Source organism: Helicoverpa armigera, chromosome 9, assembly GCF_030705265.1.
Source record: "Helicoverpa armigera isolate CAAS_96S chromosome 9, ASM3070526v1, whole genome shotgun sequence".
NCBI classification, from domain to species: Eukaryota; Metazoa; Arthropoda; class Insecta; order Lepidoptera; family Noctuidae; genus Helicoverpa; species Helicoverpa armigera.
In genome coordinates, this window is record NC_087128.1 from 3,393,539 (window position 1) to 3,408,020 (window position 14,482).

General features: G+C 35.3%; 1 protein-coding gene across 1 annotated transcript; it reads left to right on the forward strand.

Annotated features, from left to right (window-relative positions):
* The first annotated feature begins 46 nt into the window (after positions 1-46).
* On the forward strand, positions 47-14,185 carry LOC110371539 (U4/U6 small nuclear ribonucleoprotein Prp31). Its single transcript, XM_064036436.1, has 9 exons — positions 47-317; positions 487-622; positions 955-1,159; positions 1,564-1,706; positions 2,083-2,267; positions 3,218-3,358; positions 3,806-3,955; positions 6,391-6,615; positions 14,008-14,185. The coding sequence occupies exons 1-9, from the start codon at positions 120-122 to the stop codon at positions 14,116-14,118; spliced, it is 1,494 nt and encodes a 497-aa protein (XP_063892506.1). The 5' UTR covers positions 47-119; the 3' UTR covers positions 14,119-14,185.
* Positions 14,186-14,482: the final 297 nt, after the last annotated feature.

Consider the following 14,482-nt stretch of genomic DNA (forward strand, 5'->3'; position numbering starts at 1 on the left):
GTCAAACAAGCCAAACGCCAATGTCAATGTCATTAATATATTTGTCGATGCTCAGATTTGTAAACTTGGACTTGTTTGTTGCGTTTATTGTGTGCCATAAAAGTATATTTTAAAGAAACATGTCTTTAGCTGACGAATTACTTGCTGACTTGGAAGAAAATGACGATGGAGAACTTGAAGCTCTCATTGAAACTAATAAAATGGACGAGGACCATGAGTTCGCCGTTCCATACCCCGTGATTCCAAAAGAGGAAGACATAAAAAACGTGTCTATCAGAGAACTAGCGAAATTGAGACATTCGGATCGATTGAAACGGGTAATTGGGATATATACTATTGGAATATATACCTACTTTTTACAAGGGCCTTCCATGCCCCTTTAACAGGCTTCCCTTAGTATGATACCCATGGACACAAATGAAACTCAATAACAGTAAGTAACACAAAACAATACCACACTATCATGAATTAAACTTGTAATTTCAGGTAATGACATCAATAGAACACAATATTGGAAACAATAGACAGAAAATAGAAGTGACAGGTTTAATGGAGACCGATCCGGAGTACCAGCTCATTGTAGAAGCTAATAACATTGCTGTTGAGATTGATGGAGAAATTGGTAGGTTTCTTTAAAGTTCTTTTTTTTTAGTAGTAGAGTTGATAAAAAGGATAAATGATTGGTACTGTATGTTTGCAATCACACAAATAAGAAATTGATTATTGTATCAGTAAAAGTTACAACCTTAAGACAATTTAGCAAAAAAGTATTTAAATATCTTGTTGTACCCTGCCAAAGTTCCACTGCTATGAGCAATGATTGCCATTGCACAATTTCATGCAACATACCAAATATAAGCAAAACCAACCATAAAAAAAAAAACAAAGAATATAAATAACAAAGCCTATAAACAGTTAGGCCAACATAAACATGAGATAAAAATTATTTTTCAGCAATTATCCACAGATATGTTCGGGATAAGTATCAGAAAAGGTTTCCCGAGCTAGAGTCTCTGATCATATCACCACAAGACTATATCCGGTCTGTCAGGGAACTGGGCAATGACTTGGACCAGGCTAAGAACAATGAGACCCTGCAGAGTTTCCTCACACAAGCTACTATTATGATTGTGTCTGTTACTGCATCTACTACACAAGGGTGAGTTAATGCTAAAATATTATTAAAAATATGGAGAAATTTACATTTCAGTTGGTAATTTTATCAGACTCAAATTGGGCAGCAGTAAAAGTACAAGCCCATAAGATGACCCACTGATTGATAAATTGCTTAAATATTGGACATAATCCGTCTTACCACAACAAATTTTAAACGTCAGTTTAAGACTTGTCTAAAAAAAGGTCAAATTATGACGTTGTCATATGGTTCATTTTGCAGCCACAATTTTTTTAGACAAGTGTAAAACAGGCGTGTAAGTTTTTGTAGTAAGGCCAGTTATGTTCACATTATTTCATAACGTTTTATATTATGAGGCCCTGAAATTAAATAGAACCTTTCATTATGTTGATATATTCTTTATTGTTATTTATATTCCACATTTTCAGGAAAATATTGACTGAGAAAGAGCTAGCTGAGATAAATGAAGCTTGTGACATGGCTTCTGAGCTGAATAACTTCAAAGCAAAAATCTATGAATATGTTGAAAGCAGAATGGCATTTATTGCACCAAACATAACAGCTATAGTTGGTAAGTTCAATACATAAAGTTGCTAGCTTAAACTTAGTAGCCTCCTGTTTAGAGATCTGCTTCATTAAGACGCCATGGTGATGTCTCACTGGCTGCATTATCAAATAGTCCATATTGAAATTTATGGTACCTAAGAAACTAGGTAAATAATTCGACAATGTCCCCAAGTGGGAAGCATGGCAGATAGGTTTGAGCCGCTGGCTCAGAGGTCATGGTGTCTTAGAGAGGAAGAGCTCTAAAAAGTTATGACGCCTGAAACGAGTGCATAAGCGCGTCAGATTATCATGCCGAACGTATACGTACGGCAAAATCCGCCAGTTTTACAACACTTCTAATACAACTTGTTTTTATACTACACAATTGTAATCTTGTTCAGGAGCGTCAACAGCTGCAAAGATCCTGGGTGTGGCAGGAGGTTTGTCCAAGTTGGCCAAAATGCCAGCTTGCAATATTCTACCATTGGGACAGCAGAAGAAAACACTGTCTGGCTTCTCGCAGGCTACGGCTCTACCTCATACAGGATTTATTTATTTCTCAACTATTGTTCAGGATACACCACCTGTAAGTGAAAAAGCAACACATATAATAAACCCATTTTTTGTTAGAATGAATTTACACACAAGAATTTATATGTGTTATTGAAGAAACAATCACACTCATACTCACTCCAAAACGTTCGCGTTATGTGTCATTAATCTGATTAGATATTATACATAAAATTGGTGTGATTAGATATTCCTAAAAAGTTATTGTTTACCAATCCTAGAAAACTAAAGTTTTTGACAGCAATTTTGTTCATAAATAAAATACTGAAAACCCCCAAAGATTCTGAGAAATATAAATAATTACGCTTGAACACGCACGTTACGCTTATTAACCTGTCTTTAACGCAAGTTAAATACTTAGCAACTTTTTAGGGTTCCGTAGCCAAAATGGCAAAAACGGAACCTTTATAGTTTCGTCATGTCCGTCTGTCCGTCTGTCCGTCTGTCCGTCTGTCACAGCCGATTTACTCGGAAACTATAAGTACTACAGTGATGAAATTTGATGGGAATATGTGTTGTATGAACCGCTACAAAAATATGACACTAAATAGTAAAAAAAAGAATTGGGGGTGGGGCCCCCCATACATGTAACTGAGGGATGAAATTTTTTTTTTCGATGTACATACCCGTGTGGGGTATCAATGGAAAGGTCTTTTAAAATGATATAAAGTTTTCTAAAAAACATTTTTCTTAAAGTGAACGGTTTTTGAGATATCAGCTCTCAAAGTCGTAAAAAGTATGTCCCCCCCCCCTCTATTTTTATAACTACGGGGTATAAAATTCTAAAAAAAATAGAGGTGATGCATGCTAATTAACTCTTTCAACGATTTTTGGTTTGATCAAAGTATCTCTTATAGTTTTTGAGATAGGTTGATTTAACTGTAATTTACGGAACCCTTCGTGCACGAGTCCGACTCGCACTTGGCCGGTTTTTTTTATATGTTTCATTCTTATTTTTTCTTTTAGGAGCTAAGATACAAAGCAGCGAAGTTGGTATCGACAAAAATAACGCTGGCAGCCCGAGTGGACGCTTGTCACGAGAGCACTGACGGACACATCGGACGAATGCTCAGGGAGTCCATTGAAAAGAAACTTGACAAAATGCAGGTAAGTTACCAATAGAAAGTATACACTTTCCACTTCCATATTAATGTACATATGCCGTCCCAAATTGAACAACGTGGTCCACAAGTTTTTCTACATTATTTCAATGTCTCAATCGCCATCGGACTTGATCCGACTTTGCACAAGCATAATGTTTTTTTTTTCAAAAGAAAATTAGTGCTTATGTAGTTAGTGATTTGGAACAGAAGATGAATCGAATTATGACAATCCTCATATTTTCTCGGCGTTTTTCGCGTGAACCGTAGAGTTGTTATTAACTGGTCTATACTGTGGTCTAAAACTGAATGATGTCTGAATACTGCCACTCAAGTATAAAGATAGCCCAAATATCTAACGTAAATCTCTGCGACAATACTTATTTATGGGGCTGTGATTATTATTGAATTAATATTTTTTCAATTTTATTAAAAACCTTTTTCTATGAACCAGGAACCACCACCAGTTAAATTCGTGAAACCCCTCCCGAAGCCCATAGAGCAGAGCAGAAAGAAGAGAGGCGGCAAGCGCGTGCGCAAGATGAAGGAACGATACGCCATGACAGAGTTCAGGAAGAATGCTAACAGACTTAACTTCGCTGACGTGAGTGTAACGTTTGAACTTTTTTTTTCTTTAAAATATTAAGAATAGTATTTAATTTACCTTATAAGAAATTTCGTTACCAATCTGTCATTTACCATGTTGAAATGTTAAAATAAATCTTAACTTCAATAGTCCCCAGGTATTTTAGTTATTGCCTGTAAATATGGTTGTAATACATCCAACAAAGCTCGCACCACCACTCACAACTTTCCAAGAAAACCAATTTTCAGGAAATGGGTTACTGTGTAATGCCGTGTTAAACGAAATTACATAGCCATTTTAATGAAACAGGTATCATATCGGCGAAAATTCTTCGCGTAACATTATAGAGAAACCGCCATAATTAGCGGATATAGCGAGAGCGGCTAATGCACATTGTACGTTGATACGAAATAATTGATGGTATGATTATCTGCGCTTGCGTTCGCGGAATCCTTAAATGTGACGTCACGCTCGGCGGTCCGCGGCAGATGTGTTCGAATTTCAAATGGCTGTAGAAGTTGGCTGGTTTTTTCGCGCGGCTCAAATAGACCGGAACTCGACCTGTTGAAGCGCGCGGACGTCCGTGCCGGCCCCGTTGCGCGTGCGCCTAGTGATTAATGATCTGACACACGGCTGTGGCGGTTTGATAGCCTATTTGTGAGCTAAGTTTGAAGGAATAATTATTATGAGATGCATCTGTTTGTGCTTGTTTTATAAAGATTTTTGCTTGTGCTCTCATGACTACATGTCTACCGGGATCGTTTGTTCTGCTTAAATTTTTCACGTTAAATATCATAAAAAGATACAAAGTCATTATGGTTTTCAATAAACAATAGAATCTAAAACCGACTGAAACTAGAATGTAATAAAATTATGTAGGACAGTCGCGTAATATTTGGCGCGTGAGTTAATATGAACAATACATAATTTGTCTTCATTGCTAGGCCTGACTATCGGAGCAAAAACTTGCCTCATTAATTAGCTTTATTTCAAGATTTTTATGTGCTTGAGAATAAAAATTTAAACTAACTTAGGCCTATGTCACTGGGATGAATATTCATCATTTTTTGTCTATAATTTACGCTGTACCGTTTCATGACAAAGCTTTATTTATACTGTACCAACTTGCTTGATACATCTTATATGACCTTTTTTAGGACCTGAAAACTACCAGCTACTCTGTAATAGTTCCTAATTAATTTATCAGCGATTCTACACGGTCGTGTGTCAGCTCTATGTTAGTATTAGCGCACTTCGTTGGCGACGCTTTAATCACCGCCTTCGATCGTAACACCATTAATTATAATTCCATCTGTGCTAATATTATACGCCATTTACCACCAATCAAGGCGTTTTCTAATATTGTACGAGATTTATGGGCGAATTGAGAGACATTTTATGGGAATTAAAAGTTATTTACTTTATTAAATAGCGGTTACGTCGTTTTATTTTACTTTTTGTGTGCAAGCTATTTCTGAAATGGATTTTTCAAGAACTGTGATTTTATTGACGGTTTAACCGATCTTAATTGTAGAACAATAATAAATCTTTTGTCTCGTGTATCCTATCTGCGCTCGTTAAACCTATTTAGCTCAGTTTTTTATATAAGTACTGAAGCATGCGTTCGCAAAACTTCTTAACTTCTTCAATCAATCTTCATTTGCCAGGACAATGCAAGCAAACAGACAAAGTGAATTGACATAGAAAGAGAAAGCAATTCATGTTTTATTTCTTCATAATATCCATATCCAACAAAGCCGGATATTTCTGCCGACAGAACATAACGCCAATACATTTATTTTACAACATGTGAAACTTCAAATTACTTTATGGTGTTGTGTAGAAATGTATGTCATAATACAAACACACACACACATTTATGTATATATATGCACTTCCTTACATGGGCTTTAACATTTTATACCAGGAAGTTAGAAATTTTAATATTGATTGCCAATCAAGTTTCTTTAATATTTTATTTAGATGACCGATGTTGCCATAGGAAAGAGTTTTCTTTTTAATGGAAACCCATTTCCTTTATTATTTTTTAATTTATATGCAAAATTGGAGACTGTTCATTTATAAACGGACACACCCATTGGAAATGTTCTGAATGGATTATTTACTCGTATTTTATTTTATGTTGAGTATTTATTACTATTGCTTTTATAGTTTACGAGTCTTGAAACCTTTTTTACCGTCGCACAGTTTATGGTCTATGTATCAAGGTAGGAAATGACAGAAAAGATGCAACTAGCATAAACCTATTTAAATAAAGAGGTATATACCTACTTACAGAACTACACAGTACAGTCCCCTACAACTTTTCACATCATTTAACCCGTTGCTCAGATTTACGCGAGACACACTTGATTTTCAATTGTTTTACCATAGCGACCTACAGTTAATGCCAATTACAGTCTTCTATATTCAAATACCATATTCTTTCGCAGATCGAAGATGACGCGTATCAAGAAGACCTAGGCTACTCTCGCGGTACAATCGGCAAGTCGAGCACCGGCCGTGTGCGTCTACCGCAAATAGACGAGAAGACCAAAGTGCGCATTAGCAAGACTTTGCAGAAGAACTTGCAGAAACAGCAGCAGTATGGAGGCGCCACTAGTATAAGGAGACAAGTGTCTGGTACTGCGTCGTCTGTTGCGTTTACGCCGTTGCAGGTTTGTGATTTTTTTTTAATTGAAACAATTTTTTTCTTGTGCTGTTTATCATCATCACCATCTTCTTGCTATAGCTTGCTTAGTACGCAAACCAAACGTGGTATTTCCCCGTGGCAGTTCCCATGACATATAGTTTTTACAATTGGAGTATAATTAATTCTTAAATTCTTCTTCATTTCTTTGATAAAAAATTTGCTAAATATCATTTAAAAGCATGGTTTTTTGAAGGTTAAAAGTGGCATCAGGTGCCTATTATTATGTGCAGTCTTGAAACATTTCCGTGAGTGTGCGATTAATATTCGTAATATATAAACACCGATGAACCGTCGCAATTTGGGTTACCAGAATAATAAACCAAAAAGGTTGATTACCAAAAATTTTAAATTCTAACATTTATTTGTGACTATTTTGTAATTCATATAAATGGAAGATTAATGTATAATTGACTTACGAAACATAAAAGTACGTCATCGAATATTTGCATTGCTTTGAATAGTTACATATATGTATATTGACTCTTTTTTTGATGATTATTTTGAAAACGTCTCCAAAATATGATGTAACATAATAATTTCAAGATTGTTGTTTTTGATATTCTAAATACCTACAAATATGTGTGACATTAAGACTTAATGGAAGTTATTCGATTAAGCATGTTTATATCTTGATTAACTGGTGAGATGCACTTAATTAGTCATAGATAATGGAAATTAAAGTGGTTTTCTTGTTATCACAACACATTTGGTTAAAATTTTCATATTGGTATTTATTGAAATTAACATAATGTATCTATTATGATTTCCTATATAAAAATAATTAAGATAAAATCTATACTTGACTAAGCTACTTACAGTTTCATCATAAAATTTTAAAAGGATTATTGGCAAAAAAATGCGCTTTTTGTCTACTTTAGATTCACTTGCATATAATATCTTTGCACCATAAACTCGTTAGCATTCAAGCATAAAAAAACAACAGCTACATTATAAAAAATACGTTTCGTCACGGATATGTAATCTTTTAGAATAACACAGCTAGTTAATACAGTTAAAACGGTATATTTTTGACACTTGATTTTTTCTATAGAACCTGAACCGTAGTGTCAAGTCTTCCGCGTTATTGATTATATATTTGAGTATATATTTACTATATGCACATATGATGCACTTGACTTGGTCATAATATTCAGTTATTCATATAGAGTAAAATGACATTTTTATTTTCTGAGAACCTATACCTATGCGTTGTATGCCCAAGCGCAGTTTTAAAACATCATGTCATGTACCTAGGTTTGTAGGTACCTAGTTTCCAATACCAGTTAGTACTAGATTCGATTTGAGTTATTAAGATTTGTTATTAGAAGATTTTCAGGCTTGCTTTTAATAAAAAATATACATTCTATTAAAATCTATTTTCGACCAAGATCTATCAACAATACCTATGGTGTTTGAGGCAGCGTAAACAGCACACTGGCAATTTACCTTGATAAAATGATTTATAGATCAATTCCGTTTGCCCTTCACGAATAAGACACTCTATTAGATATTCAATTATAGCCTATCGATATATCTTCGTGATCCATCATGTTTTCTAAATGGTTTTATAGACACCATTAACGTCGACTAGAGATCGCTTGTACGAGTATTCAATCCTCATTTCGACGTTTGCAGATTAAAAATGCACTTTTTTTGATAATTTAAATTGGTGTAAATTATGCAAAATGCATTTAAATGCTCTCTGATTGTATAATATTTTTCTGTTATAATCTTTTTCTCGGTTAATATTCACACAGGTGTGGATTATTTTATGATTAATATTGACATTATTACATAATTTGGTCAGTTTCAGCATGTTCTTGCTAAATATTTCTTAAATATTTATTATTTACTTGTCATACAAATAAACAAGATCTTGAAACGATGTGGTAACCAATTAAGAAACTTCTAATCGAATACCAATTAATGTTAGGATAGATGCATTTAAGGCAATTTGTTTGATTGGTTACATGAAGTTACTGACCTTACTGTTATTTAGTTCTCGTTATTTTAAAAGAAACGATTCTACATTAACTACAACTTCTTGGAAGCAATGACACACGGTAAAGAGTAATTATCTAAAAAAATAAGAAAACTAAAAAAAGAATTCTCGCTCCGTTTCCGGACCCAGAACAGGTGATTAGATACGTGTGTACTACATATACACTTAGAAACCAATCAACGAAACATACATACGTACGACTACACTTACGTCCATTTTCAATTCTTATCTGTTGTTATAGATAGGAATTCGACATTACTTGTATGGGGCTAATGTCAAAATGTTATCCCTAGTATCCAAATCAATGGATGGATAAAATATTGGGAACGGCCGCAAGTGCAATCAAACTGACACCGCTGCAACGGTCATGCAAGCCAACAAAAACTCAACATAAACGTTTTAAAATTACATAACTACACGTTGACTCTTGTAAAAAATCTGTGCCGTTGTACGCACTCAACAAACGCATTGTTTCAGTACATTGTCTCACGTATTCGTTTACTTGTTAACGTACATAATACGAATAGAGCCATCTTCTCATTATACATAATAGTTTTGAGATTTTTCTGCATTCTTATCTATACGTAATTGCGATTTACAATAGCTGTTTTGAATTGCGACCTAAAATGTAAACAATGGAAGTGTTTTTGGCTATGACTTGTCTAAGTGCGTTTAAATAGGAAGGAGGTTTTATATAGTGCTCTCACGGTTAGTTGGATTAAGTTCTTAGACTAATGTAATCAGATAAAATTAAAGTGTGCAAAATTCTTCATCTTCATTTAGCTTTTTAATGATAGACAAAATGATGAAAATTTAAATGTGTGTGAGTGGTGACCCATATTTTTATAAATGTGCACTTGCTGCGAAAAAAAAAATCTGTTTCAGTCTCAGGTCAATGACCGAGGTCCTATCTTTTCATTTACTTAATTAAAATTGGAGACCGTCATTTGAATACTTTCCTTGAATTCATAATTTCGTACCTAATTAAGATCGAATTAAAAACAAATTAAGACTTTCTTCTTTGTATCTCTATAAATCTCCCGTGATTTGCATTACGCATTATAATTTATTGAATTTTTATGCAAATACATGAACATAATATCGTCATAATAAGGCCTGAAAACTAGTCTAACCGCCAATTTAAGATTTCTCTGTCCTATCACATCCCTCTATAATAAATCAGCTTACTGATGCAGATTACTGCATGCATAGTCTATTCTAATTTAAATTCATTTTTATGTTTCCTCAAGAACTTAGTCCTATTATGTATTTTTTAAGAGAACACAAAGTTCTAAGTCGATGCTTACCTACTCAAAATTATGGTATGGAACCGTTTTCACCTCTTCCAGAAACAGGAACCCTATACAATTATATTCTCGACCTCTTTCCGTGTACACTGTTTTTCTTCATAACAAACATAGTAGCGGCTCATTACTGTCAACATTTTTTACAATTTTGTCCATCTGTAGGATCATTATGTCTTTATATTTTCCGCATCACCGCGTTTCCCATTATTAACTCCATTACACACGGCTCATGAGTCAGGTTTTACATGGCAAAAAGTCTGCGTAACTATCTGTTTAAGTTTTCTTATATCATCTTGTTTTGTAAATGATATTAGGTTGTATACGAAAACTTTGACACTTATAAAAAATAATACCAAAATCAGCAATAAAACCAGTACAGAATTATTGTATATCAATGTTAAAGTCTCCCCTAAGATGGCCCTTTGACCCAAACCTGCGCTAAGCTTCATTGAATATCCGGCAGACCTGGATTCCCTTAGTACAAGCACAACAGTACTATCTCACGTAGATCTGCGCCCTTGACTGACCGACAGATATACGAGTTCATACGACTTGCGTTACCGTTCTAAACGTCCCATCAAAGTTATTACACTGATGCCCCCAGTGTGAGACTAGCTTAGGACTTCTTCTCACGAGTTGGTCATTAAAGGATTACAAACAGTAAATATTATTCACGTATGTGACTACAAATCTGCAACACTAAACGAATAATATAAAATTATGGGAATAAAATAAAAATTGTTATACATTGTTATGCATTGCATATTTATCAGCCTAAACATTCGCACGCTTGTTTTTGTATCAGATCGGCTGTCGTTAACACTCCTGCAGAGACCTAAGCCGTAATATCCTCGCGCGATTATGCAACTATATCATAAATAAAGTACCCCTACATTTTCACAACAGCATAACTTACTCCAAACGAGCCAGCAAACAATTGTAAAGGTCCGCGCAGACCATAAATACTTGCATAGCACGTTAATCTCGAAGTTGCGATACACCGCCCTAACAGTAATGTGCGCCGTCCATAACAGTCTATGTAACATCTTACGGTTATCTAGTAACGATCGCAGTTTCTTAACCATGACGTCCTTTTATGTCGGTTCAACAACCCAATTAGTGAATCTTTATTTTATCTGTGGTGCAAACGTCAATACAGACCATAGAGGTTGAATGCTTTCGAAAAGCTTCATTAACGCGTTACTTTTACATCTTTTAATTAATGATATTGTAAGTTGTTTTGCAATATTTTTCTTAATGTCAAGCGTGTGATTCACATCACTTATTTTGACACGCTTACGCTTTGTATGCAGACAAGAGAATATCAACTCTTTTTAATAGTTCAACTGAAGATAATTGATATTACGATATTTCTTCAGAATGCAAATTCAGAATTTGGGACTTTTTAATTGGACATGAAAGACCATCTTGAACATGAAAACTGACGATAAAAAATTGGGACACTAATGTGTCTATAATAATGTAATGTGCTGCTATTGATTAGGTCCATATCTCAAGTCCCAAAATATGCCCAGAAGTAGGAACACTCATACCTGTAATACTAATTTTCCTCGTGTCGCAGGCAGCCGTATTAATATTGTTAATAGGCTTAACATGAACTGTAACATATGTATCGTGTTACATAGAAAGTAGAAATCTAAGTTATTATGGTGGCAGGCGCACTGTAACCTCGTCACTATTTTTTGTGGCGCTTATTGAAGGCACAATAATTATAATAGTCAATTTATCATTCGAGAGTATTAAGAAAAGATATAGTACATAGTTTGTCTGCGTTTTATGGGGTATTGCACTTAACTTATAATACTTACTGGGTAATAAAATATCAGTTATCATAAATTGCGCCCTTATAGAATCCCTTCCCTCTCCTCTCTTGCTCTGTTTAACAACCTCTAAAAGTATCTTGAGACGTCTTCCACGATTATAGTCCCCAAGAACCACAACATAAAATGGTGTACGTGTTAACATTAGTGGTGTATAAAGCTCGTCTGTTTAATACTCTAACTAAGGTAATACTCCACAGTTTAGCATGTAGGCGAGCTGAGAAAATTACCTATTAGTATTTCAGGCGATCCGGGTAGGACAAGACTTTCTCCGTTTACATTTCGCTCTTGGTATTTGTGCTATGGGAATGGCAACGCCCTTAGGTTAAACGATGTTGGGCCTCGTTTGGATTTAGATATAAATCAAAATGGGAATACTTGCTTTGAGTAAGATTAGGTATCGGCTATAAAAGGACTGTTTGGATACTTGAGATCTTGAGAGAGGGCCCGTCGTCTGATGATAAATCTAGATACTCCTTATTATGATCCCCGTTTAAAAATACTCATGCGGCATTACAGTAAAATTTAAATAATAGAAACATTTTTGATTTGTATATGAAGATTAGAGTATTTTCATTGCAAAGTACCTAAAATGTTTTTACAGCTTATGAAACACAGCCTTACACGAGTTGCATACTCTCTGGCTGGTGCTTTTAATTAACATATTTATCTTAAAGCACTGATTAATCTAGCCACTAAAATTACAATATTCCACGAGATAATTGTTATCTCTGCTTGGCTGAACATTTTAAGTGTTCTCGTTATGCACTTGAAAAAGATTAAAAATCCATAGACTGGCTATGTAAACTCATTGTAAATTAAAATTGCAAAAATCTTGCTTCATCTTCATGAAGATTAAAAGCAGACAAAATAAATGTGTAAAGTTACCTGAAACATGTTTAATCCCGCTACCTATTGTTGGCTGCGCCCTCGTGTTTAGTGCAGATAGCCCAGCAGCCCAGTAAATATAGCTAGGTGCTTTTATCCATTGGCCTCCGGCCGGCGCGCCCGCCTGCTGCCGCGTTAACCCGCCACATCCCGCGACCGTTAGCTTGCCTGATAGCAATCAGCGAGATTATGCCCCCATCGCACTACACACAAGTGCATCGCCTACCAGATATACCGTAAAAGCTGTAGATAAGTGCATCGATTGCTATTATGTATCGAATCAAATTTCTAAAGCGGCGGACGCGATTTCTTGCCGCGGAGTACACTCTCAGTGTAGTGAATATTTATTCGACCACGCTGGGAATAATTTTCAATAACAACATTGTTAGTTTTGACCCCAGTGAAAGTCGCTGTACTAACATCGTTTTATTATTGTTTAAGTTACAACTTAGTGATACTTTTTACTAGCACGCGATCGAAGTAATTGGAAAGAAATGAGCATTGGTGTCGATAATTCAGTGGGTCAAACTCCTAGGTAACAGCGATCATAACACTTTTTTACGGTTTCCTCAAATACAAAATCCCATTAGCGCAACTAATTCGTCTGGCTGACCGCGGTGAGAATAGAATAGCTGAATGGATTCAAGTTATTTGAAATTCAATTTAGAATTTTATGGGCATCTGTAGTTGTTTAATGGATGAGATGTCTGTCTGCGTTGTTATATAAAACTATAAAAGAAGTCATGCCGTACATCGCGTGAACGTTTGTATCAACAAATGAAGCGACACGGCACAGCGCAAAAAGCCTCTAACGTGATAAGCAAGAATTAAATGAATGGTCATTACTTGGCATTGCCTTACTTGCGTACGAGGTGGATTATTGCTGCGTTGGCGCTGCTATTACATCCAGAGATAATGATAGAATAACAAATGGAATGCCGAGTAATGACACGAATAACAAACTGATTTAAACAACGGGTCACCGTCTTGTTAGTGCAGAAGATTGTAGATATTAACTCTTCGTATATTATGGAGCTCGTTTCAGTAGAAATTACATGGCGTGTTACTTTGTAATATAACGCGCACTTCTATGGAAGCCGTCACATCATTTACAACGTGCTTACTTAATTGATACATTATGATGATAGTTGATTGCCTTGTAAACTTAACGCAGCATCTTCATTAGTACCCAACTGGTGTTGAGATGATGCATCCAACTATATTAAGATTAATGCAAATGTCGTCTCATCAGGTATCCTTGATCATGACTAACAAGTCTGTTGTTTTCCAAAATGCTAATACCGTTTTATTTGTTACAGGGTCTCGAGATCGTGAATCCGCAAGCGGCAGAAACTCGTGTCAACGAAGCTAATGCCAAATACTTTTCGAACACATCGGGATTCTTGTCTGTCGGCAAGAATACGACATAAAGTGCTTTTCATCCCACTCTAGTGTTATATTAGAAGTTTTGTGAATAAATTGTGACCGGAGAGCAAATTTTGTTTAATTTTATTTTACCTAGATACAGCCACTGCAGCGCTAAGTTGGCCAAGAAGAACGTGAGCGTATCCATACAAGCGATTTCACCCCGACTCGTGTTTCGAATTTACTTTAACGTTGCATTGTCGAATAGAAATGATCCAAACGTTTAAATGGACGTTTGAATACAAAATATTTTACAAGCAGACCCAAGTGTTTGTAAATTTTAATTACAATCAACAATCCGTTGCCAAGTCATTGGCAGAAAGTTAGTTGCGTCTGTTGAAGAAATTGTACTTGTACGAGCAGCGGAGA

Bases quoted from the DNA above. Each gene is read 5' to 3' on its own strand.
- LOC110371539 (XM_064036436.1), top strand. From the start codon at position 120: ATGTCTTTAGCTGACGAATTACTTGCTGACTTGGAAGAAAATGACGAT. The intron at 623-954 runs GTAGGTTTCTTT...ATTATTTTTCAG, and splicing joins TGAGATTGATGGAGAAATTG to CAATTATCCACAGATATGTT. The intron at 6,616-14,007 runs GTTTGTGATTTT...TATTTGTTACAG, and splicing joins TTGCGTTTACGCCGTTGCAG to GGTCTCGAGATCGTGAATCC.